The sequence below is a fragment of the Amphibalanus amphitrite genome, unplaced genomic scaffold, assembly GCF_019059575.1.
Source record: "Amphibalanus amphitrite isolate SeventyFive unplaced genomic scaffold, NRLGWU_Aamphi_draft 000825F_arrow, whole genome shotgun sequence".
In the NCBI taxonomy this organism is placed as follows: Eukaryota; Metazoa; Arthropoda; class Thecostraca; order Balanomorpha; family Balanidae; genus Amphibalanus; species Amphibalanus amphitrite.
Genome location: NW_024882319.1, coordinates 42475 through 70204, shown reverse-complemented (window position 1 = coordinate 70204; position 27730 = coordinate 42475). Strand labels below are relative to the sequence as shown.

The window sequence follows — 27730 nt, the reverse complement described above, 5'->3', positions numbered from 1 at the left end:
TTTATTGGGTGATAACGTTTAATTCCTTGAAATTCCAATTGCATTCTCTGCTAGTGGTACAGTGTGTTTCAAAGCCAGTTTCGAATCCTGGGTCGAAGTTATTTTTAAAGATAGTGTTATATATGAGTTTCCAGGGACTGTTGATCATGAAGTCAAGATTGATGGACTGAATGGGATGCTAGTATCCTGTACGGAATGGGCATTATGTCATCTGGTACAGCCGAGCAGCTGGTCTTTCCTTACATGCTGAACTGAAGTGTCGCTACCCATGACTTTGTTCGGATTTTGCACGATTCCCGTACATACTACTGTTGTTCAAGCGGACCGAGAGCCTGCAAGACGCATAATTTGGAGTTAATTTGCTTGTTCCTATGCATCAGTTACACTTGTCTGGATTTGCATAATGATGAGTATCTGTATGTCAACAAGTTATGTAGGCATATGCTCTTAAAGGCTGTAGTCTGAGGTTTCCAAACATGGGGCTACATGCCCTCATGCTCTCTGTATAGGCATGGTGCCGCTCTTCGTGGATAAGTTAAAAGTCGCCCTCTATGGACTATGGAGGATGTGGCCGCTGTCCGCGGATACTTCGACTTCTTGTCTTCCTCTTCCTGCAGGCAGGGGCCGCTCTAGCCTCTCTCAGTAGAGGCTGTGACCGCTCTCCGTGCAGACTGCGACCGCTCCCTGTGGCCGCTGGGGCCGCTCCCCGCGGAGGCTGTGCCTCTCTCTCTCCCTGACGGCTATTGGTCTCGGATCGGTGGCTGGTCGCCACGCCAGCCGCTAATGGAGAGCGCCCCAGCTGGGTACCATCGCCCGACCGCTGGCTTTTCTCCTCATGCCCCGCTGCCGGCGCGGTCTGTGATCACGGCCGCCAGACCGTCCCCAGCTGCCCGCCGTCGGACGCGTCAATCTGCCCCCAGTGCTGTCGGTGGCGACGACGGCAGCGTCGGCCGGTAGGCCAGGTAAAATGACTAGTTGACGGCGGCGTCAGCAGGTGGCAGCACAGGTGCCGTTAATCGCCAGCACCTCTGCCGCGGCCACTGATGGCCCGGGGCGCTATGGGCCCGACCGGGAGGACGGAGATAGAGAGAGAGGGGTACTGCCGCAGCGCCGTGGGACGTCCCCGGGTAGAGCGGGGAGGGACAGCGCGGCAGGACAGCGGCCCGCAGCTGCTGCCCTCCAACGAAAACACGCCAGACGGCACATATTGCCGGGAGCTGTCTCCGACCGAGACGTCCGACCGCCCGGCCGATCTCGCCCCGACCGACCGACCGACCTCTACCCCGACTGCGGCGGCGGAACAGACCAAAACAGGCTCTCTGCACCGAGAGCAGCGGATTTCTAACCGCACGCGGCACTGCGACGCCGAATCTGCAGAGAGGAAATAGGGATCTGGAAGGCAACAGTCGATTTGGATCCTTCTAGGAGAGCTCTTGCGATAAATGAGCTATTGGTTGACTTTCTACGAACATACGCGGAATGCGGAGTGGGATATATTATGATACGCAATGCGCGGTTTTACCCGAACCTTTTCACCCCAGTCCCCAAATATGCGTGAAGGCATGAAAAGTACTTTGTCCCCAATAAATATTGGCCAATAATTATTATTAGATTATAATTATAGATTATAATCTAGCATCATTATGCAGTAGCATTGATTTAATAGTTGATGTCCTTGCTCTTCTTTTTAAGTGATATATATCTCGCGCCTTAACGTGAAAATAAGGTGCCGAATATTATGATTTGAAGGTTTAGCTTGAATTGATATTGTTGGCAAGACAATTAAAATGTGAATGTCGATTTATTCTTTGTCGTTTATTGTACAGACATCGCAGCGTCGTGCAGCGTGAATATTGGCATTTCCTTTTGTTCGATATATCATCGATGGTCGGGCTTTGCGTGCTTGCTGAGTACTCTAAAATATTGTAAATGAAAATAAGCTTCAAGGAGGCACTCGGGCTTTCATGCGGCCGAGCCGGTGGTGACGGCCAGTTCTTTGTGTCGACCACCTGGCCATACACACCATGCGCTCGATATCGTTATTGTTGTACAGACAGCGATAAATAACATCGAGTGGGCCGTACAATCCACCTGATGGTGTGCCATCATGAAATATTGCTTCCTCGATATTCCTCGGTGGTGTATAAGAAATGACTGTAAATATTGGGTCTAATTATGTTAAGTTCATTAGTTGTAAATCGTGAGCTTTGTATAAGACATCGTAAACTCTTTAAGGGTCAATGTCCTATTGAACTCCTGAAAAACGTAAACCGATTTTACAAATAATTATGTAAGTTGACGGCATTTGTTCAAACATCATATCTAATGATGAATCTGTTACAAAGCATGTAAGTCGATCTTTTAACTTTACTGTGCTTTTTTAGTTAATCGAGTTTGAAATTTTCAAATTGGATATGAAATGAGTTTACGATCATTGCCTTATACTGCATGATCAACAATGCGCCTAAACTTATTCGTCGCAAGAAAACAAAACAGTCGACTGGGCTTCCATAAGCTCTTTTGAAGGCAAGCACACCCATTGGTTGTCTTTTTTTGTAGATCGCTCTTAATGTTTTTTTTTTTTTGAAACATATTTCACAAAATGCAATTTCTTAATGATTTTAAGTGATAGCATATATCTTTTCGAAGCTTGAAAACGTTCACCAGACATTTTTTTTATGTATTGAATGATTTCAACAGCGTCATTTAACGTTATGCTTCATATCAGCATTGTTTGTTTATATGCATTGTGCGCGGATCATGGTTACCTATTTTCTTCCCGATCTTTTGTCAGCTTCTTAAGGTAACCTTTCTAAAAAAAAAAATATGTATTGAGGTATTCCGAAAATGCGCAGGCAAAACGGACAGAATGATCGGTCATATCGCTAGACTCACGGCCGAACAAATGCAAACCATCCGAGATTTCAGCGAGCTTGCTGTATTACGGTACAGCATAGCTTCAGGCGTTTGTTGCTAACGCCATCTATGGACTGAGTTTGCGTTAGGGCATTGCGGCACAGTGTACATTCAGGCGCTACTGCTACTGCCACCTATCAATTACCAAGGAAACCAAGCACAGAGCAGCTATCGACGTTGCATGATATGGTTAGATTATGTATTACGAATTTTATGATCCAAGTATTGCAGCACCAATTTAACTAACAAACTAACTAACTAACTAACTAACTATCTAACTGATTCTCTGTTGTTTTACTCATTGCAGCTGTTAACGTTTCCCACCTCTGGCGATGCGCGATCTCCGACCCCTCACGATCTTGCATCCCACGATTATTAGAAAAAAATAGAAATAAATTCAGCAATCTATATAACAGATGTGGCATTCATTTTTAATGCATTTTTTTGCGTCAGTTTTTGCCTACATGTAGCCCAAAATCAAAATGCATGCTGCTGCAGATTAGTTCGGCATATTTTCATTGCCTAGACTTTGTTGATTTTTTTGATCTTTTTAGCGAAGTTTTTTTTTATTATTACATTTTACTATCAGTATTTGATTCAGGTAGGTACATGCCACAATTCAACTTACCTTATACCCGTCACAAGTATGAACAATTACGTAAATGACTTTTGATAACCCGTGACAAGCCTAAGAAATTCAGTGGCTTAAACCGACCACACCTTCCGTGACCACTCAACCGGTTGGCGTCCGGTGTCGCAGCCGTTGCGGCGCAGTTGACACTCATGTCGCTGAATGTGACGCGGCTGCGGCGAGCTCTGCGCGCCGCGGCACCGTCCGACTGTCTGTTGCTAGGGCCGTTGCCATGGCAAGAACGATGCGGCGGTCCGTTCGGCTGGGTCGGTCCTAGCGAGTTCACAGCCGTGCCGTGCCGCTGGCGGTGCCGGCCGAGGACTGCTCGCGGGTCCTCGGAGAGGGACTCCGAGGGACTCAGCTGTGTGGGAGGGATGAGCGAAACTGAGACGTGAGAAGGTGAAACTGCGAGGACGTGTGAGCGGTGTTGAGAGGAGAACGTGGGGGATGGAGCTGAGTGAGGCGCTACTGTGATAGAAAGATGACTCTTCTAAAACTGGAAGGCGCTTTGTGGTATTGTAGGGACACGATGGTGCTGTCAGAATGCTGGAGGTTCGACCTCAGTGTCGTCATCGCCAGACTTCGAACAGATCACATCAGCAGTGATCCGCAGCCGCCATCTCTGTAACCGTCATCACTGGAGTCGAGTTGAGGGATGTCGAAACAGCTGCCGGTCCTCTCCCGTGCCTAACCGCCTCACCTACCCACCATGAGTCGTTTCGCGGCCGGCCGGCTGGGCCTCCGTGTGCGGAACTCCGCCCGGATCCGTCCGCACGTGCCGTTCCGGCCGGAGACTCCGCGCGCGCCCGCCAAGCCGGGGGTATGGGTGAAGCTGCTACAGGTCCTGGAGGATGGCCTGGCCAACGGCGGCGACCCGTTCTACGAGATCCCCGAGAAGAAGCCGCAGAACTATCCGGTCTGGTACCTGAAGCTGAGGGGGATGGTGGGCTCGGCGGCGGCCTCCGTGGACGACATGTGGTCCCGCAGCTGCCTGGGACCCATGTTCAAGGAAGAGGACGACGAGGATGTAAGTCCATCGGGAAAACCCTGGAGGGCGAGGGGGCTTTCCAGCGAGACATATCTCATCTTATTTGAATCGGATTTTGATTATAGATGCTGTGACTAATGGTTTTTGTTGTTCTTTTCGGTTTGGAGGAAATGGACTAGAAAATTAAATGTAGGATTTTTTGCCAAGAACGTGTTGTATGCGTCCAATGGAAAACTCAACATGCGCCTAGAAATCAGTCGAAATCCATGGTGCTATTGTATTTGGTCGTTCTTTTAAAAGCTCGTTGAAACCGAGGAATTTGTTTGAATTTGAAACTGGTGATAACGGTTTAACGTCTTGACTAGAGTACTCTACTGTACCCAAAGAGCACATTCAATGTTGGTGCATCTACGTTTTACATGTATTGTTTTGCATTGAACATATTTAATTACAACAGTAATAATACAAATAAGATCTTTTCGAGTGCCAAATATCTACTTGAAATACAGCATTAGCATTTTTTCCAGAGTAAATTATGCATTTTTACTGCCTACTTACCTATTAGGTATATTTCATCCACATGGTATGCAAGTGCTGTGCTCGTATTTCTTTTCTATCGCATCATTCCCCATCTTGGAAACTGGCTACCATTCCACACACGTTCGTCAACAACTATTTACTGCGTTATTCACTGCTGAGCTACCTTACAGCCTTATAACCGTAAGTGTGTGTTTTCGGCGTATTCCAGGCAACGGTAAGGTCACTGGCACACCACCTGTACTTTTTGATCAATACGGCTTGTAAAGTCGATCGCCGTGGCAGCGTCTATAATTCAGTGTTGTGGGCCACTTTGAGCTCCACTTTTGTCAGCGGTGCTGGCACGATAAAGACGCTTCTGCAAGACTATCAAACAGTTCCTGTTCATACTCAAACAGGGTGAAAACAGGACAGTGCAGGCCGCTAGGATATGCTTAGTTCGATTCCTTTCTCGAGAAAAGACATCTATATGAAACAATCAAAGGTTTTATTTTTTATAACTACTCATGGCACATTCGTTCTTTCGTTCTTGGACTTATTAGGAGCAAGAGGCTAACCATACTTTTACAATGACAGCATGCTTGATAATAGCTTCTCCCTTCTTAAAGACCTTGACATCATGACCTTGCATCACGGAATCGTAATAACAGCCGCCGCATGCATGTTCCAACTACAAACTATTGCTGCGTCTGATCTGAGCTGCCGGCGCTATCCCGGCCCGGCGCGGTGCGGTATGGCGACGCCATGCTGGCGGTGATGTGATATTGTGGTCTCCCAGGGGGGACTGCAGCGCTTCGGCCTGAATTTCCCAGCTCTTGGGGAGTTCACGGATCTTGTAAAAAGCTACCTGTGATGTACGCTCATAAAAGCCGAAATAGGTGGCAACATTACTATAATGATGGTGATCCACTCAATCAAAACGCATTGGCAGTGGGAATAGCACTTTTACAACAAAACTTACAGCCATCTTTCAGCAGCGATATAACTATAATCACACATTTTTATTACAGTTGAATTGAGCCGTACCTTAGCTCAATCAATGACAGTGAACCAGCCGGATGCAGGGATCACACCACACATCACTCTTCACTTTCTCAAGCATTTACCGGACGTCTGACGAATCCGAGTTGCATTTGCTATTTGACAGGTCTCAGGTCCGTTAGCTTTAGTGCAGCGTTTGAGATTTATGTTTAGTTGCCAGGGTCAACAGAAGGTTGCTTGTGAGCTGTGCGTACTTTTCGGTTGAACTCGGCCGCTGACGCTCACGATCTCTGGCAGCTGGCCATTCTACCTCAGATGATGCCCGCCCTCGCCGCCTCCCCAGCCCCTACTGCCGCCACCGCCCCCGCCGCCCTGACGGTTCTCAGTTGACTGATGCTCGGCACCGAGAAGCCACCGGCCGTGAGGTGACCAGATTCGTGACCTGTTGCTCCGAGTTCCCGCCACTGGCTCCGATAGCTCACAGTTCCACGGAGTCTGGTCCGGCCCGGAGTGTTGTGCCGCGGTGGCCGTGGCTCGACTGCCGCCCCAGTGACTGACGTTATCCTTAGCAGTGCCTTACGTGATCGGAAGTCTGCCTTTCGTGACCGGTGACCGGTGCAGAGCGCGTTTCGTGACCGCCGGTCGGTGGCGGGGTCGTGTCGTGACCGGGTGTGCTGTGAGCGCCGTGTGTCATGTCCAAGGGCTGTGATCGGGGCCGGCACCTGGTGCTGCGTCTGCGGCCGTCCACCTCCAGCGCGGCGCGCCCGCTGCGGCTGGCCCCCTCCGAGCGCGACCGGCGCCTGCTGGGTCGGCTGGCGGAGCGGCGGCGGCGGCGGGGAACGGCCGGCGCCGCCTGCCTGCCCACCCTCCACTGGCGCACCGCCGACCTCTACTACTACTCGGACCGAGGAGACCTCGCCGAGCTGGTGCGAGCCGTCCGAAACCTGCAGAGACGCGCCCAGGCCAGAGTCGAGAAGCTGGGATGGCACGACCATGCTCCGGTTGGTTCGCGGCAATGCCGTCCAATTAACTGGGCTTATATAACCGTAATCTGCCGACTAACAAACACGGCGCTAATAATTTAGTGGGATTGGAGCTGTTCTGTTTGGTGCGTTTAACGGATTCTATAATATGCTACTGACGTGGTACATAGTTGTTTACTGAGGAAATGCATCCATTTTGTCCTGGTTCATCTCCCATGAGTTTGCTCAACTGTCCACCTTGACCCATAATTTAGGGCGAGCGGTGATGCACTATTTCAAATGGTATCACGGCTGCAATTCGCACTCCTCGGCGACTCTTGGCGCGGGCATTGGCGGCGTAGCTCAGCTGATATTGGTGAGCGGTGGCGTGGCTGACGTTCCCGCAGTGAGATATGGGCTATTATAGAGCTGATTGCCGTCCGCGGGCCGCGGCGTTAACTGTGAAACACAGACTTTGTCCACCTGCCGCTCCCGGTATCAGCAGCTGCCGCGAAATTAGGCCGTCCACAGAGTGGCATCGCGTGGGATTGAAGTGGATTGAAATAAAGAAATGGGTCGGGCTGGTCAGAACGATGCCCAGTTATTCTTCGTTCTGATGAAGCTATTTTGCAGTTTGTTTCTAGATCATTTACAGTTTTCATCAGTACTTCTTATAAGGAACATTTACCCGATAAATACCGTAAACCGGGGTGAGTTGATATGGGGTGGTGAGTTGATATAAATTGCTCGAAAAATGTTAAAATGTGTGCTGCTCATCCATTTGTAAACCAATTTTCAGTTTTATTTTTCTGTGAAGTGAAGCAACCAATAAGTGATGCATATAGCTGAGAACGGCATGCATGTGGTGCAGTGCTTTCTTAACACATTACTTTTTTCAAAGTCCTTTTTTTTCTTCTGATTTTGAAACTAAGGAAAAGTCCCCACCCTACAGCAAAGACGGTGGATATTCATGGAACAACATGCACTGGGAAAGAAACTACCATCAATTTACTGTTGATCCCAGGTAGTTTTGGGTTTCACCTATAACAACGCTTTTTTATAATTTTAAGAAAAGTGACAGGTGGTGAGTTGATATGACATCAAGTGGTGAGTTGATATGCATGATAAAAGCTGATACCAGGCTGGTATGCATGCAAATTAGCATAAAATATGGGTCTGCAGGTAAGACAAAGTCAATTAGACCAACTCTTCTCCTTGTCTTTCCCCACATCATTCCATCAACCCCCAAAAGCTTTAGTTTTTTTTCTGAATGCTTGAGACGAGGCCTGTTAGTATCACTGATGTTAGTTGTCGGACTTTCGTCACCGTCTTGAGTTGAGATGTTAGTTTCACAACGCTTCAGCCAGTAACTACTCCGGCCATAGTCAGATCTGTCTCGATAGTGGAGTGGTTAGAACCGTGGACCATCACCGGGGAAACCCGAGTTCGATTCCCGCTGACTACAGGAGCTTTCGAACTGTTTGACGCGTACGGCGCAACGCCACCAACATCCAGGTCCTTCTGAGGGTCAAAGAACACCTGACGAGTGATGACGGCCGGAGAGTAACTGGCCGAAACGTTGTGAAACTAACATCTCAACTCAAGACGGGGACGAAGGTCCGACAACTAACATCAGTGACCCCAAAGTTTTTTTTTTCTGTGGACATACTTAACCTGCAAAAGGCACATCACAACTCCCTGTCAAGTCTCAAGATGGCTCCCTACAAGCTACAAAGGAACACTATAGAACACCTATATTTATACATACAGATTAAAAATTGTTATAATTATTCGTAGTTTCGAAAATGACAGAACTGTCGTTTCTTTATTGCTAACAGCGCGGGAATTCTGATCTCGTGAAGCTGATTAGTTTTCCTGCTTGGCAGTTGCCAACCGAGAATGAGTGACAAAATGAAATGGAACAAACAAATAACAATATAAAGAAATTGACTGGTGTTTTAGCCCTCGCCCGTATTCGTGTTTTGCCAGCGTGTAACGTATAGGGGGGGGGGGGGGTCCGTTGGAATCCCATCGTCGTTTGGCCCCTGATGGAGCCAGAGCTTCGCGGAAAAAATGAGCGTGTTGCCCGAGACGCGAGGAAGCCGATGATAACCAACTTTAAGGTCCTAGATCATTGGTTAACCTTCCAGGCCAGGTCAATTACCCAGAAGTCGCGAAAATAGGGGGTTATTTGAAGTTCGTAAAGCGAGTGTATTATTTTTAGGTTGTTGCTGATCACGAATGTCATGTTAGTTTTGATCACAGATGTCTTCGTACGTTTAGGCCAGGTCGGGTCAGGTCAGGTCAACCAGTAGGTGTCCTGCCGGCTATCCATAGGGAGTGTCAAGTGTCTACTACCACTGACGGTGTCGTAACATGTTACGAAGGCACTTAAACTACTTCGTAAATGATCAAATGCATGTTAACTTCGAAATCGGCCCGAAAAAAACTACCCTAGAAACATGTAAAACTCCAAAAAGTGAACCGAGGTCACCAAAGGTCAATGACCTGACCTGACCTTCAGGTGACCTTGACAGTTAACACCCACAATACTGCGTGGGACCAACATCATTTACATGTTTGGACGTTACAATCACAAAAAGACTGGAAATGCGCGGATAATGTGAGCCGACTACGCCAAATCGCGATTCCGGCCAAGCATGGGCTCGAGAATCAGGTCACAAGTCAAAAACCATTTGAGTCAGGGTCATGAAATCTTTAGAACATGTGTAAAATTGATAAACTCGAGAGGTACTGAAAGTTTCGTCGCGATCGGCCGCTTTTTGCGCGAGTTATGTGCGAAAAGCCGAGGTGGTCCGTTCGCCCGCCTATAAGTGCGAGGGTTAATTTTGGCTTTTGATGCCGAATTCTGTTTTATGTCGCTTATTTCACGTTATAGAGTACAGTCCGAATTAGATTCGCTTCACTTCACTTCATTAATATTTTGTTGACTACCAGTCAACAAAAGCTCAGAAGTATATGTATTCTTTCATTTCAATCCATTATCTCTGTCAGAGGCATATCAACCTTGACCCGCAACTGACAATGTGTTTTAATTACAAGAAAATACACTTGTAATTCCAAAATATATTGCCAGTTTTGATACCGTTGGCTTGAGGACACGTGACTAGCCAAGTTCAGAATGTTCTAAGTAAAACTAAGTATCATAAAGCGAAAAAATGATGCTGCTAAAATCAAGCCATTTTGATAGCGCTGTGTTGGACATGATTGCGTTTTCATGAATGTGAGTTCTGCTGCCAAACTACTACCATTTTTTCTGATGATTTCTTTCAGGATGTGTTCTCTCAGCCTTTTTTAAACACTGGCATTTTATCAACTCACCTCTGAGCTTCTTTAGCCGAGAAATTTCGAAAAATCCAAAGCCATATCAACTCACCACCCCCAGGGGGTGAGTTGATATGGTTTTCTAGAAAAACCTCAGAATCCATATCAACTCACCCCGGTTTACGGTACGTATGACAGCAGTATGGAACCAGCAGAACGAAAACGTAGCTATAGGTATAGCTGCACCATCTTTGTTCTTATGTGTTGTCGCGCTATAGATAGTAGCTATACTTTTGCTATGGAATCTTATTTCATGCTCGACCGAACTATGCAAACTCAGCTTCTTCATACTGTCGCCGCCAATACTCGTGTCGCCTCTCTCTGCTCTTCCCTGACCCCCCGTTCTCTGCCGCACGAGTCCGGCCGCCCAGTCGACATCCATTTTTAAAGGGCTATCGGGTACGGGCAGAAGGGTTGCGTGCCGCCGGTCAGCCGCCGCTAACAAGACAATAGCCGGCCGCGCAGTCTGTATCGAGCGCGCCAGGTCAGTGTGCGAGCCCGACCCGGGCCGGGCCGACCGGTCGGGCCTAAGGTCGTCTTTACCGGTCAGGGTCGAGTAGACCCGTGGCGTTATATTATGGAGGATGCCTCTGCCGGCCGCGCTTTGGAGAGGATCTGTGAGAACTCACTGAAAGTGAGTGTGGAAAGGGGGATTATGGCTAAAATGCTCTGCATATTGGTCGCTTATAGCATACGAGGACAGCTACGTCAGCATTATGGAATATGGGTGTCTTCAGGCATTACGGCATCCCATCATGAAGTTTTTCATTCTTGTGTAATTATTGTTTTCAGACCCGCCAGCAGATATACTCGTATAGTACAAGGTTTCGATTGGCTGGTGGAAATAGCTGTGTGATCAGCGATCACCGAATACTGATTATGGTTACATGCCTTCTCACAAAAAGTTGTTCCATTCGTCAATGCCGTGCGATATCACGACATGGCGGCCCTCCGCTGTGCTCTGAGCCAGCGGCGGACCCCTGGCGTGCGGAGGATGCTGTTCCGCAATACAGCCGTGTACGGCGGGCCATAGGAGATTCGGCGCCTCGGCACGGAGCGTGCCGGCCGAGAAAGGGACTGTCATTTGCTGGCATTTACCCATGATCCTTTTTTACAGTCACGATATTAACATTGTATCAACTGAGAACATTATTCCAAGTTCAGTCAATGTGCTGAGGCTCCTCCAGAAACTATGCGTTATGCAAGTACCCACGCATTTTGTACCACTGTTATAGGAAATTTGCTGTTTTTGTTTTGAATAGAGGCTGTTATCTCCACTCTCATTTTACCTCAGCTATGTATGTCAGCAGATAGTTTTATGGTGTAATAGCTAGGTCGCAATCCATGTAGGTAGTTGTTTGGCCACGGGTATTGGACCTTACAAAGGGATTGCGCGTGGCCTTGCCTTACGCAGGGATGACCTTCAGCTAGCATTGAATATACGATATCCACTGTATTCCATGTGGCGACGTCGTTGCCATTGCATCGATTTACTCGGGCCCCAGCTTTGAAAGACCGCCGGGCCCTTTTCACTGGTAATGGCAAGATACACAACCGTGCCGTGCCGGCCATCCGATAACGCCCCTATTCTAATTGAGTCGCTAGACCTACGCTCCACTTTTATTATCATGCAAAATGCGGCTGATAATAGACGATATATGTCAGTCACATTAAACGGTAATGGACTACTTGACCCGCGCTCGGCTAGGACATATTTCATACTGAGTGCGATCGGGCGGTTGGCGTTAAAGCGACGCCGCGGCAAGTTTGTCTAATAGGACTTGCATAACTTAATTTCCAGGGTGCGTGGATACTTTTTTATTTACTTTTTTGAAACCTCAACACTCAATTTTGGGAAATGTGTAGGAGACGAATGATGTTTTTTTTCTTCTCGCTATAAACTGTGTCCTCCTGTGCGCTTGTTGGTCTTACCACACTACACAGTACACATGTTCTTTTGTTCTTCACTTTTCATAAGCGTATGCAAAATACAACATTGCCCTTGCGAGCTCTCCGTTGAACAGCCTCGGCTCCAATTCCGTTTGGTTTTCTCACCTCTGCCGTGTTCATTTCTGCCGGTGGCACGGCGGACCGCCGCCGGTCGACTCCGAAGCCGGTTATCTCCACCCAGCTCATAAATCATTCGGCGAGGAGCATTCAAAACATTGCCTGGGGCGGCGCGGCCGGTGCCGCCGGCGGACACTGCCGCTGGGGGCCGGCCGGTCGCGGCCGCTGCAATATTCAGAGCCGGCGCCGGTGCAGCGGGACAGCGGCCCGGCCGGCCGATAGGGCTATATTCGGCGGCAGGCACAGCGTCCACTCAGAGTACAGCGCTGTCCGGAGACGGGACGGGCTTGTAGGTGATTGATGGTGATTCTGCAGTGTATGCCTCATTGATTTGTGACAATATTATTTATTTATTTCCAGTCAGTAACACTTGAATGCATTTAATTGCATAACAAGTTTACGTAGTTGTGCTTCGTTGTTTACAATAGGGTACGCAAACAAATATTGGTTAATTGTTTCCACGTAGCTTATATGCCAACCGTTTTTGCAACGTATTTCATTTTTCCTAGAACCTAATGTTGCAACGCTCTAAAATTGATCTGATTGCTTCAAGCCAAGGTAAAGGTTAATGCAATCATGCCATATAGCCGTATTAATAAAATAATGGATAAATGGACGACGGACGGGACGTGAAAATGCAGCTTCATGTCGTCGCTCATTCCCCTTTTCACTGAACTCAGGAACATTCGCCACAGACACCTTGGAAGAGCAGCGACGATGTCGGCATTCACTGTTGCGATCAATGAGTGCCCGCCACCGTCTGTTCGCGTCCTTTAGAAACTATTGAGTTCATTGCGGGCTGTCTTGCGTGGAGCGACTGCAGTTAATCATGCAACCCGCAGTGTTTGGTCGTCCTCAACATTGGCGAGCAGACGAGTGGGCAGCCACCTAATGAACGAAACGAGGCATCGGGACGCAATGAGGCGCATTGCTAGATGACCAGTAGCGTGCTTAATCTATTTGGTAGTTTCTACCTGACCCTATGTGAAGCCTGGCATCATTTTTGATTTAATCATCAAACAGTGGTGACCTAAAATATCCTGACCTTTGTTCGAAATGCATTTCTGGCTCGATTATGAACCGAAAAAATGAATCGAAAATCTGAATAGGTTCCATCCAAGCTAAAGCTGTGCCTTTTCCGTTACTTCTGGCGATTTTAAAGGCATTCACTGAAAATAAATCTACTAACTTGCCAAATTACGAAACATGCTACGTTTCGTAACCTGTCACTAAACCGAGACTCTGGCACAGACACTTGAAAAGATGCTGGCCCAGTGGTAATCGCTGGCGTGTTGAGGTCAATGAGCCCGAAGCCCTCATCTCCCTTCCGCCAACCTCAAAGGGCCGCGCAGCATTGTCATCCGTCCGTGACTCTGACGCCAGAGTTTGTGTCGTCACTTGGTCTCGGGAGTTGTCATGCGCGAATTCCGTTGACCTTGATTCCAGGCGGGTGTTACACAACTAATGGCTTCTAGCACCGTTACGCGAGTCGCGAACCCACACCATTCCCCGCTTTGGTTGTGTGACGCCAACCGTTTTCAGGTGCACGCAGTGCCGCAGTTCATTGAATAACTAACTATTGATAACGTGACGCCATAAGCTTTTCCGTTGCTGTAAACGTTGTTGCCATGTGCCCAGTTGCCATAGAAACTGAAATTGCAAGTAGTTCTAATGCCAGCTAGTCAAAGAGGCATTAGACAAAGTTGCACAATTTAATTAGACGCAAATTAGACAACACGGCATTGCACAAAGTTTTTGTCACTTTTATTAATCATCTCGTGGGTGCTCAACATTGGATATCTACCTTGTCACCCATCTCATCTCACGCTTCCTCCGCAACTCGCCAAAACTACCGTGTGTATTTATAGACATGACATAAACTGTACCGTACGTCCAGCAGCGCCGCTAAGCCTAGCATCCGACGCCGCCTATTGCACCCGGCCGTAAATGTCGACCGAATTTATGCTGGGTGACGCCCGGATCTGCAAGTTAAATGGGAACCAGCCGCTATAGCCGCCGCACGAGCCCGCAGTGCTGCTCACTAATACGCTCCCTGCTCTATCAAGCTCCAATTGGGGAACTCTGAACGACCTTGCCGTGGACCGGAAGAGGGTGGCTTGGATGTTACGATTTACGAACACCTTGAATATAATAGCTCGTACGCAAGGTTATTGATTCCACCGCTATAGCGCCATGGACTCATGTGTCTGCCGGAAAATGTTTTAGTGACGAGTGACAAGCAAAGTTGGCGTGGCAACACGACATCCACCATTCTTCATTGTACCGCGCATTGTCTTTGTTTCAGACGTTTTGCGCCGTTTCCAAGAGGTTCAACAAGAACTACGTGCACCGCTTCACTGCGTCCAAATCGTTCTTCATCTTCTCTCCGTGGAACCCTGTCCGGAGAGCCTGCATCTTCGTTTCCACCAACCAGTACTTTGACTACTTCGTCATGTTCACCATCATCAGCAACTGTGTCTTCTTGGCCATGACCAAACCTCCGGAGGAGGCCGAGTGAGTACCCCGACTGAATGGATTTCATGTGTGGGAGAGAAAATGAGAAAATACTACGTCGTTACTGTGTAAAAGGTGTTGAAACTTGTGCGTCAACCACTGGCGAAAATAGCTCCGTATTGTACTCCTTCGCGGTGGCTTAGTGACTCCAACTTCAGCTTGAAGATACCTTTGCATTATTTCTCCTTTATCATCTGACAGACTATGTATGTACAACCCACCGCTAAAATAATGTAGGGTTTTACCAATCTCAACGGTTGACTGGCGATTGTTTAATGCGGAGTGATCGAAAAGAAGATGTCAATAGCTAAAGTTGCAGCTGCAAGGGTGACGATACATATAAGCTACATTCAAAGTTTCATTGTAGTCTGGCTAATCGTTCCTAAGCTTCAGAAGCAGAACATACCCATGACTGAAACCCCACATTACTTCTGCTGTGGACTGTACCTACTATTGCCAACTTTATCAAAGTGAGGCTACATATTTTTATATGCGCTTTTTTCAACGTTAGTCAGCCTGGTGCCCTTCATTCTTGGTTCTACCGAGAAGTGAGAAAGCCTTGTGAGACTGTCAGACTACTTGGGAGGGGTAAATTCTCGCTTTTAAGTTTGGGCACACCCGAACATGAAAAGTGCATGGAAACTTTGTATACTCGTAGCGCGCCTTGTTTTGTAGCGTTCCGGACTTCGCATTTTTTTTTGTGCGAAGGCATTTGGAAGTTAAAATAGCAAAAGCTGTTTGCATTTGGACTCCAAAACAATATCAACGTTTTATTTTGTGACTTTGTTTTTATATATTATTTTTTGGATGAACTTCTTACGTAACACCTATTCATTTATTTGAGACAGTTGCATTATTGCACATTTGGCCGCATTTTCGACCTGTTTTCAGATACTTTATTTCCAGCATGATAGGCCCACAGGTTTGATCAAAGCACCGTCTTTCCCACCACACCAGAGCTCCTCTTTTCCGTCCGCCGTAGCCCCACCAGACGACCGCAGCACGATACTCTCACTGCGAATCGATACGCCCTTTGGCCAGACTCGACACCAATTTCCCGTCGATTCTTGACGCCTGCGGCCGACAGTCGACACGATCGGCGGCGCGGCGTCTGGCGCGGCCGGGCGCCAGTTTCGCCGCTATCTGCGCCACCTAGGATGGGTGCTGAGTGGATTTCGAAGAGCTGGGTGGTCGAAGTGATCCTATTTAAATAATCCTACCCGGTTATATCCTAGCCGTAAGTACTTGCATGCAATGAAAAAAGGGACATTGTGAAAATCCGACTGGAAGTGGATGGATTGATTGGGTTGAATGAAAGAAAGACTGAGGTAGCCTGAGGACGCGAAAAGTGGCGCATGTTGCTGGTTGCACGCTGGGCAGAACCTACACAAGAAGTAAAAGCAAGGCTGTATATGAAAGCTAAAAGTGCTTGCTGGTGCTGTCGCCTTGGTGCTGTCTGCTGAATGCTGGTGCACTTGCATGAATTGGGATTGTGAAGGCAAGCCTTTCACTGACTGTATGACTGTATGATCCGCACTTGCACTGTACCGACCTATATTAAGTTGAGATCTGTGTGTGAGTTGTAAGAGTTCATTCTAATATTGATATGGGCGTCTCGCCAACAAACTCAAAGAAAACCCCTATGCTGAAACAAACAACTCTGAGACCAAAGAATAAAAGGGAAATGAACAAAGCCGACAAAGGTCACCCGAAAGGCGAACCCAGGGGTAAAGTGCAAAGATCAGTAGAGACTAAAAGTCTGACTCCAAAAGAAAAACAGATAGGCAGGTTGGACTTGAGTGCATATGAACCATTCGAGCCAGGACACAGGTCATCGGTAGATCTCAGTAAGGAGGAAACATGTAAAGGAGCACCGGGTGTGACATGTGGTTTACCGGTTGGAGATGATGATGAGGGTGTTGCATGTGACTTGTGTCACAGATGGTATCACGGAACATGTCAGGGGGTGACATCTGAGGCATATGAAGCACTGCAGGAGCACCAAGATACGCTAGCATGGATCTGCAAAGAATGCAAGGTCAAGATAAGACTAGACAAAAACAAAGAAAAAGAAATGAAGAAACTGGAGGAAAAAATAGATGCTCTTACAGACACCATCAAAGATCAAATGAGAGTCATCAAAAAAACTGCGGATGATCATGAACAAGTCCTTGTACAGCTAGGTGAGCTGCAAGGAAGGAACCTGAATACTCTACATGAACAAAATGAAACAATCATCAGCAAGGTTGAAAGCCTGGCAGTGAGCAGCATCGGAGAAGTAAGAGATTCAGAGAAGACGTATGCTGATGCGGCTAAACAAACATGTGAAAAACATGTAGAAAAGGTAGTGAGCACACTCAGCGCAAGACTTGATGTCATACCAAAAGTTGACAAGATAGTAGAAGATATCAAGAAAGTGATGAAAACAAAGGATACGGAAGACAGAGCAACCAACATACTCATCCATAACGTGCCCGAAAGTCGATCTGAGAACGGTGAACAACAAAGAGAAGATGACCTGAAGAAGGTCAAGAACATCACAGAAGCACTAGGAGTAGCAAACATAAGCATAAAAAGTATCCTAAGACTCAGAAGACACCCAAGAAAGTCAGACACAGCGGCGAGAGGATCAGACCAAACGGAATCTCGGGAAAACAAACAAAATAAACCCAGAATCATGCTGCTGAAACTAGGCACAAAAGAAGAAGCTGAAGTCCTATACAAAAGAAGATTTGATTTGAAAAGAAAGGGAATCGAAAACACATACATATCGAGAGACCTCGACCCAGAACAACGGGAAAAACAAAGAAAACTACGGGAAGAATGGAACAAGAAAGGCAGAGAAACCCACGTAATCTACCATGGTAAGGTGGTAGAACGGAAGGGAAACAAGTCTGTGAAGTAAGGAAGAAAAAGAAGCAGAGTGAACTTGAAGAAAGGACTGCTAAAGGTAGTATACTTGTCATCCAACTTTTGAACATTCAAGGGCTAACCAGAGCTAAGCAGATAGAAATTATAGATATGGTCAGTCAAAAGGCAAACCTGTTGTGTTTGACAGAGACTCAACTTAGGCATGACAAGCTAATGTGGCCAGATGGCATAGAAAAGATCGAAAAAATGAGAAATCAGCAAGACAAAAAAGGGGGTGGTCTACTAATGATATACAGGAAAGACTCCTGGTTTGAGGTAGAGAAGATGGAGACGAAAAATGTGGATATCCTGTACGGGAAGATTAAGGCAAACAGCCTCAAGATTCACCTGATTCTGGTGTACTTTTCAATCATAAAAACAATGGATGACAAGATACGCAACCAAGAAATGAAAAAGGAAATCGAAGGAATTCTGGAAGGAGTTCAGGAAAAAAGTGAAGCAGCCATCGTACTTGGAGACTTCAATGGACATATTGACCTCTTGGGATATCAGAAAGAAGATGAAAATGGACGCATCATACTGAATTGGATTGATAACCTTAACATGACCCTATTAAATCTGGACAGAGCATGTCAAGGTATGTTTACATGGTCGAGACAAGATCAAAAAAGTGTTATCGACTATGTCCTTTCAAACAAAGAATGCTATAGATACTTTCAAGGGATGCAAGTGGATGAGGGAAAGGAAATAACTGATGTATCCGACCATAATGTGGTTACAACTACTTTTAAGCTACCACATGTTGACAACAACTTCAAAAAGGATAAAGTAATCAGAGAGAGCTACATGAAAACGGACCAAAAGTCCATGCAGAAATTCGGAGAAGAGATGAATAGAAGGCTGAGGACAACAGAAGTCCAAAAATTTGAAGTGCTTAACAGCATGATGAAAGAGGTGGCAGAGACTCTACTTGTAGCTGTCTACAAAAGGAGATTGAGTAGACAATATTCAAGGAAAGAGCCACCATGGATTACGGAAGCTATCAGAGAAGCAATAAAGAAAAGAAAGGACCTGAACCGCATGAAAAGAAATGCAATAGATGATGCTAAAAAAGTCACCCTTGAACAAAAGTACAAAGAGCAAAAACAGAAGACACAGCGCCTGATTAAAGAAGCAATAACAGTGACAGAAAAAAAGATAACAAAGGAAATTCGAAGCAGTGAAAACAAAAGTAAATCGCTATGGGAAAATATAGACAAACTCAGGAAGAAAGAGCGTATTAAAGAAGAAGTACGTCTATATGACGAAAATGCCAAAATTCTCGACCACCTTGAGGAGAAAGAAAAACTTATCAGCTACTGGACCAGCATATACCAGCAGCATAATAACGATATTGACGAGCATTGGAATGAAGAAGAAAGACGAAGTTATACTGAGGAAATGAAAGAACAGGCACGGAACAAATGCTTTCCTAGGCATCTATGCGAACATATGGACATGGCCATGTACATCAACAATGTCGTTGAACCAATGGAAGATCCTCAGCCTGATGGAGCGCAGGTGAGGGCTATAATAAATAAAACGAAAACAAAAACCACTCCTGGGCCAGACGGGCTGAAGAACGAGCTGTACAAAGAGTTAATCAAAAGCGACAAAGGCCTTAAAGTGCTAACAACATGTATGCAAAACGAACTGACATCTGACACGAAGCCGGATTCATGGAAAGGATCACATACAAAGATGATACCTAAAACAAGCAAACCAACAGCACGGCAACTACGACCAATAGCACTGACCAACGCATCATATAAGATATATATGAGCATGATCAAAAACGAAATCGAAGAACATCTACTGGTGAACGGAGCCTTAATGGAAACTCAAGCAGGCTTTACTGCTGGAGGACGTGTTGAGGACAATCTCTTTCTTCTAAGCTACTGCGTCGAACAAAGTTATAAAAGAAAGAGACCGCTATATGTGACAGCCATTGATTTTGAAAAAGCCTTTGATTCAGTCAAGAGAGGCCCAATGATCAAAGTCATGCAAAGATATAAGATCCATCCCGATATTATCTCATCGGTAGCAAGTATATATCACGGCGACTTCACAACGATTAGGCTCAGTAGTGCTACAGAAGAAAAACTCAAAGTAACCAGTGGTATAAGACAGGGCTGCACTGGTAGCACCACGCTGTTCAAGCTGATCACGTATGAAATTGCAAGGAAGCTGATGGCCACAAGAATGGGATACAATGATAGGAATATCTATCTCCCCTTACTTCTGTTTGCAGATGATGGTTTGATGCTGTCTCATTCAAAGAAGGAAACAGAGCTAATGCTTGAGGTACTTGTAGCATCAAGTGAAGAATACGGAATGAAAGTAAACAAAAGAAAAAGTGAGATATTGATCGTAAATGAAACTTGCGAAAACAGTGAGAACATCACAGAAATCGGAGGGATACCTGTTACAACAGAAGTCAAATACTTGGGAGTGACGATTCTCAACAAGAAGGATGTATTCAAGGAACAGAAGAACCTAATGATCAAGAAAGCCCATAAGCTGTCAAATATGACATATAGCATCATAAGTAAAAGTTGTAATAAGATTATGATTGGGAAAACCTATTGGAAAAGCATTGCCCTACCAGCAATCCTATATGGAGTCAATGTTATGACACTTACAGAAACAGAAATCAAGCAACTACAGACTATTGAAAACGGGGTCTACAGGAAGATTCTAGGAGCACCGAAATATGCACCAAATTGCACATTAAGAGGAGAAATCGGTTCATCACTAATGAAGACAAGAATAATGAAAAGTCACCTTCAATATATAAGAACGACACTGCAAGGACGAAATGAACTACTAAAGAAAGTAATGGAAATAGAGCTTGAAAGGAAAGAAAGCAAATGGGCGAAAACAACCGAGAAGTACCTGTCATCACTGCAAATAAGATTACATGCCCTAAAAGATAAAAGCAAAAAGGATATAGACAAAGAAATAAACAAATGGGATGCAAAACAATGGATGGAAGAAATAGGAAGCAAAGTAAGCCTACAGCTATACAAAGCAAGCAAACAACGTATAAGAGAAGAGACTATCTATGACAACACCCCAGCAGCGGTCACTCTCTTTCGAGCTAGAACGAATTCGCTACCCCTACAAGAAAGAAGACGACACACCGATGAAGACACATTATGCCAACTATGTGGAGAGGAGAATGAAGACATGGAGCACTTTCTATTGAAATGTAACAGACTCATGGATGTTAGAAGTAATATCGAGTCCCTACAACGACCTCACATAGAAGACACTCAGGAGATCATGAGAGACTTTCTCTTCAATGACGAACGGGAAGAGGATGCGGAAGAGAGGAAGGAGAAGCTGCACTGTCTATGGAGAATCCGTCAAAAGCGTCTGGAAGGAACATGAGCAAATGTAGAAAGACATGCAGCCTCCATCCTCATCCTTTTCCCAGTACCCCTATAACCAAATAGGGCACCTATGGGGGAGCCGATGCAAAGGCTATTCCCCCGAAGACTCATCTGCATCTGCATCTGCATCTGCATCGCCGCCTGTGGGCCGGTGCTGATGGCCCGGCAGGGCGGCCATATGGCGGTGCCGGAGAGCTGTATCTGGCGCGGCTGCCAGCGGCGCGGCGCCGCGCGGTCCCCGGAGGACACAGGGCGGCTTTGTGCCGCTCTTCTCCGCCCGATGGGCGCCGAGCGGTGGGCGCTCACGGGAGATGCTGTGACGGATGCTGAGGAGATGCTGAAGATGGAGATGTCATAGCTTGATGTTTGACTCGGCCCAGTTTGGCTGCACCACAACAACATGAAGGTGTTTACCACGACAGCATTTCAGCCGATTGAGCATCTCCCAAACGCGTATCCCGAGGCATTAGTACCAGCGAGTGGGCCTGGCCTCACTCGACCTCTCGGGTGACAGCCTTACTGCGCAAAGTTCACGACCATCAGTTAGGCGGGTCGTTTGTTTTCAAACTGCGTCTAATCACGCCACGCCTGTCAGCTCCAACAAACAGCGCCAGTCTACCAGCCCTTCCCACATTCATCGTAGACGCTAGAGGAATCGCCAAGCTACAAACTTATTGCTAATTACTGTATTGCTAATCTCATCACCAACTGTCGACTGTCGTTCGCACCAGTGAGGAGTGTTCCCAGCTGTAGCCATATTCATGCAACGTCAAATAAGCGCAAACTCACGGAAAACTCAAACGAAACGCTAACCCATTACATGTATTCAGTAGTATTCACTGCCCGTTTTCAGTTTACGGTTAACCGCTGTCAGTTGCATACATACACGCACAACAATCACCCCGTAGTTTCAATAGACACTCGTTTCGCACGTTAAGTCCGAAGAACTTTCCCATACTCAATTCCTGTCACAAGTTGGGTGTTATACAAGTTAATCCACTGCCAAATTGAATCTTAGCTGTGAGATTGAGATGAGCTGCCAGCGTCGGTTCGAAGCAGTTCGATGTCGGTGCGGGGCTCTGATGGCGACGTGTGGCGACGGATGGCCCATCGTTCCGCGCCACATTTGCCGATTTATGGCGCTAATAGATAACACGGAGTCTGCCGCCGAGAGAGCCCATCGGCTGGTCCATCAGACTACGGGTGGGTTCACGTAACGGTGTTGGGTACGTTGCACGTGAACACCAATAGCTAAACTATCGTATTTTTATGGACCGTTGACTTGTTGAGTGTTAATAGCAAGCATTACCAGTGACGAAGTGAACATGCAGCACACATTCCACAAAATATTGCAGTATCTGTAATTGTGCTTGTTTAGGAAAGATGAGCTCTAATTCCCGGTTCCAAATGCAAATTTAATAATCATACCACTGTTGACATCATGTATGCATCCTATGGATGGCGCTGGCGGCGAGTGGGATAACATGCGCTGATGTATGCGGTATGACAAGGATGGCGCAGCTGATAGCTGCGTGGTTGCATATCGCGATGAATGCAATCATCATGACAACGGTGACGACAACGAAAACAAACGAATGAATATGGACGCCATTTAATTGTGTCCCAGAAAAGCTATTTCTGGCACCTAAAAGCTAAATCGCCCCAAAATTGGTCCTCAGCACCTATTTGGTGGATACCAGCACCAATCATGGAAAATGACCTTAATTAGCTGTTTCTGGCACCTATTCATCGGTACGCCTTACTCTTTTTTCTGAATCTGGCACCTAAATGCTGAGCGTAGCACCAATCTAGTAGAAAAATGAACTACTGGCTGGTAGAATCATGTTGTTCTGGTATAATGACCCCTGGAGTCTAGCCTAAAGGTTGCCAGTGCAGCTACACTCTAAGACAGCCCCGTAGTGATCTCAGCATTGTATATGACGTTTAAGTAAGCAAATAATATTGATTTGTTTGAAAAAACAATGTCATTTAAATATTTAAAAGTATTTATTTGTAATGCTTAAAGGGAAACATTTTTGTGAGTAATTGTCTCGATTTTGACCATTAAAACGGGTATTGTATTTTTTGACGTCATCAAATAGCTCCAAAAAAGAAATGTAATGTTTTCATTCCATTCAAGGCCGCTGAAGAAACGCGGGATCTTGGGAGGGACATTGTCCGTTGTTTGCCGCGCAGAGTTGTGCCTTGGTTGTGCCTTTTTCATCTGTTTCTTACTTATGTCATATGTGTGCATGAAGCTTTGATTTTGTTTTTGGTTATTGTGTGGCCGGTCAGTCAAACGCCCCTGTAGAAACCGGATGCTGCGTTTGATCGAGATGGAGTCAGACGATGATTGCAGAAAGCTAATAATATTGAAAAGAGGGCCGGTTGCGTGGCATGTCTGTTCAGAGTTGACATTTTGCTTTACTCCAGTTTATGACCTGAGAGCCTGGCTGGAAGTGACGGATCCAAACTTTTCACGTTAAAATGGCTGAGGGTGCAACCAGTATAACGCCTTTTGGGGCGACTAACGGAGCGAGCGAGAGGGTGGGCCTTGCACGTGCGAAATTGCGAGGGGGTACCTCCAACTGACTTGTGCACGGCACCCTACTAACCGGTCTCTAGCGATGTGCCAAATTTGAGCACAATCGGCCCAGCCGTTCTCGAGATCTGGAAGCGGCACCCTGCACGTGCGCACGTGCAAAATGGGTCCCGACTGACTTTTGCACGGCACCCTACTAACCGGTCCCTAACTGTACCAAATTTGAGCGCAATCGGTCGAGCCGTTCTCGAGATCTGGAAACGACCCCTGCGCGTGCGCACGTGCAGCAGCACCCCAACCCTGGCACATGGATATGCAGTGCCTAGTGGGTGCCTACCTACATGCCAACTTTCAGCGCAATCGGCCAAGTAGTTACCGAGATATTGCAACAATTACAAAACTGACACCTCTTCGTTTTGCACGTGGCACGTGCATAAGGGGTCACCCACATGCATCGGGAATAGTCCAATACTTGGTTAGAAGGAGTGAAGCTACCCTACAAAATTTACCGCATGTAAATCGGTCAAGTGGTTCAGGTTGCTGAGATATAAGCCTCGCAAAAGCGTCCGCACCGGCCGGCCGGCCGCTCATACTCAGAAATTTCCGTTAATCTAAGGAAAGACTACGCTCGCTTCGCTCGCTCCGTAATAATCTCTGGTCTCTACATAGCGGGCTGGTATAGGAGCGTCTTGCTATGCTGCACCATAGCTGGCTAGTGATTCTCTTTTGGCTAGAAATGGCATTAATCATTATCTCCACTGGCGAAAATGGCACTTGATATCACCGAATGCAACGTTCATGTTGTTAGGATACATAAAATCAGGAAGATTACGCGAATTAGGTAGGCAAACGTGGAATAAAATAGGTGCTGGATGTTTTGGTTTTGGTGCTGAATCAGCAAACAGCAAATACGGAGTTCAACTAGACGATCTGGCAACTTTAGGCTGTGTGGAAGCAATTAGGTGCCAGATTCAGATATTAGGGTCGAATAAACATTTTGGGGCTGATCAGCAATTAGGTGCCAGAAACAGCGTTTTAGGGACCAGAAACAAATATTCCCCAATGAATATTCAACGTGCGCAATATTTGTTTATTCGATGCGATTTCGTTTGCCATCCGAATATTTTGAGAACAAGCTGGCTTCATTTTGTCCAATCGTTCTGTAATATGGAGCATTAATCAAAGTTCCGTCGTGCTGAATAACACCGGTGTAGGAGTTGGTTAGTGAACAGCATTTCCTGAATCAATGTTTACCGGCGTTTATCATGTTATGAAAACACTACCAACCCTTTTCCATCTCCTTCTCGGACCAGGACGATGTCACACACGTCTCTTCATCCCACTCGAGTGACGTTTACCCCTCCCTCTCTCCCGCCGCTCTCCGGCTCTGTCTCGGTCGCCGCACCGCTCGGACCGTCCGGCCCGGTATTGGAAATCCATGTGCCACCGCTGGCCCTAATGAGTTGCCGGTGCTTAAAGGGAGGCTGCATGTGCGCCCATTGTGCGGAGGCAATCGCACCGCGGCGGCCGCGCCGGGCGGCGGCGGCTGGCCGGCCACCGCGCCGCCGAGATTGATATCGATTTGTAATAAGTGCCCGCGGTCACGGGCGTGCGGTGCCCTGGCTCATTTATTGTGCTAGCTGGGTGCCCTGGATGAAGCTATGTGACAGACATTTCATGGCCGCGCTATTATTGTGATTACATACGTAAGGTATGTGATGTTTGTGCCTCGTGAGGGCTTAATTAGCTATGGCCAACGACAAATAACTCTGCCGAGGTTCGGTGTGGTGGAAATTGAAAGGGACGTTGTTATTGCCACCGTTAATGAGAAAGGGCTAGACAGCAAAGGCAAACAAGATGCTCATTTTGAAATACCTCGGCCTTGAAGCATGAAGATGATCCGATCGGAAAATTGTGGTGTTGTTTCTCTAAGCGTAGGACGCTGGATACCGTTGTCGCTATATTTTTAGTCTCTCAGACATGAAGGCAACCATAACACATGTTTTTATTTAAGATTTCGACTCGATGGATGGGAAACAAGTATTTTTTTTTTTGAAATACACGCAACAATTTGAGTGATGGTATTTTGATAGCACTTTCCCAGTTCAATGTTTAAAACAAATGCTTTTCATTTCGTTCATCGACAACATATCTAACGCCTGCACACTTTGTTATCAGATGGATTTTCTTGGCCATCTACTCGCTGGAGGCTCTCATCAAGTCGATCGCCAAGGGCTTCATCCTGAACAAGTACACATACCTGCGGAGTCCGTGGAACTGGCTGGACTTCATCGTCGTCGTGCTGGGCTACGTCACGCTCTTCGTCAACCTGGGCAACCTGGCCGGCCTGCGGACGTTCCGGGTGCTCAGGGCGCTCAAGACAGTCTCCATCATGCCAGGTGAGCTGGTGTTGGTTAACGAGATGATGTAGGGGTGATGTTAAGGTGAATTTCGAGTTCAAAAGCGACATAACGATGCTGCGCAGCTTGTTGGCATCGCATTGCTGTGGTGGCTTTCCTCAGCGATACTGGTTATCAGCTTCACAATGCTGTATTTGTGGGCTGTGGGTTGAAGTAATCTAACCGCAGATATTGACCCATTGGGCTGATAAGCGAAACTCAAACATTTGTCGCGTCTCATTTAACACGGATAATAGCAATTGATTCCCTAAATAGTGTTACGGATGTGAATTTTAGGCCAATAATGGTGACACGTTTTCGCTCGTGTGCGAATATCTGTTCCGAACACTTGGCATACGTAAGCCGCCTCCCTTAGCCCGATAGGATTCCAAATCATCATTCGCATATCCGCACCCTGGCACGCACACGCGGCACGCTAGCACGCAGACCCCATCCCCCCGCACGGCACGGCACCGGGCGGCCGGCAGAATTCCTCCATGTCACCTCCGGTTCCCCGGCGTATCCGTCTTCCGTCCAGGACGGCGCACGGAGGGCGGCATCGATCGCCGCACGGTGAGCCCACTGCAAACACTGGACGATGCAAATGTGTGTCGTCCGGCTCGGGCAGTCCATACGGACCGGGACGGCGATGGCTGTGTTGACGTATCGACGCACGCTGAGTACCTCCTGTCGGGAACGGATGGACGGCGACCAAACGCCGGTGCAAACACCGGTGGAGCGGGGCTTCACTTCTAATTGAGGGATCGTGTTTGGGCAGCCTCCATGCGGTTGTAGTGGATGGATTTGTGGAATGTCCTTCAATGTAAACTAATAGCGACCGCTGGCTAGGCAAACTGCCCTCAGAGGACGGAGAGCCAACGGACTGGTCCCATGTCTCCATCATTACTGATGTCTCTATCATTAGGCAGATGCTCGAGTATGATGGAGCGCGGTGGCCGTTTGGTACGCTCCGGTGCGTTCGTACGCAGACCCACTGTCTCGTGATGGACCGGGAATCTGCTGGGGGCAGTCGGACGCAGGCTGGCCGGCGGTGATTCAGTCGTTAGTCTGTACCTGTTGCCCAGTGTGCGTGATAACGCCACTGCAGACAGAATGGGATAGGACCATTTGTCACACTGAACTACAGCAAACGTGGCCTCTCAAGGCTTGGACACATCCTACCAGTTACCACACATTGAAATTGCTGTAGTGCCTCTTCTTAGACCACGCCATGTAAACGAGCTGGAACTTGATGACTAATTTATCCAGCGTAATTGCTTACATTTCTAAGGAAAAATCTACAGATGAAGCGGATTTCATTCATGTAACTCTACGCTGTTTTTTAGATTGGAAAGTAACTGCAGCTTATAAACCATAGTTACCTTTTTGTTTTGCTGAGCCTGTGTAAATGAACTACATTAATACAACTGTCTGAAAGTGACTACCCTTGATGCAATCACAAGGCCAGTTGTTATTGTCCAACAAGTGCCAGGTATTATGCTCATTTCGCCCTGCAGAGGTATATTGCGGTGGGGCTCATTGA

At 47.0% G+C, this 27730-nt stretch overlaps 1 protein-coding gene across 1 annotated transcript in view; it reads left to right on the top strand.

The window, feature by feature from the left end:
• Nucleotides 1–27730, top strand: part of LOC122366692 (sodium channel protein 60E-like) — a gene marked incomplete at its 3' end in the record, with an annotated part of 103519 nt that overhangs the window by 33512 nt on the left and 42277 nt on the right. The window contains exons 2-3 of the mRNA XM_043339207.1: nucleotides 14733–14941; nucleotides 25967–26187. Coding sequence (XP_043195142.1) covers nucleotides 14733–14941; nucleotides 25967–26187 — 430 coding nt within the window. The remainder of the gene's footprint in view (nucleotides 1–14732; nucleotides 14942–25966; nucleotides 26188–27730) is intronic.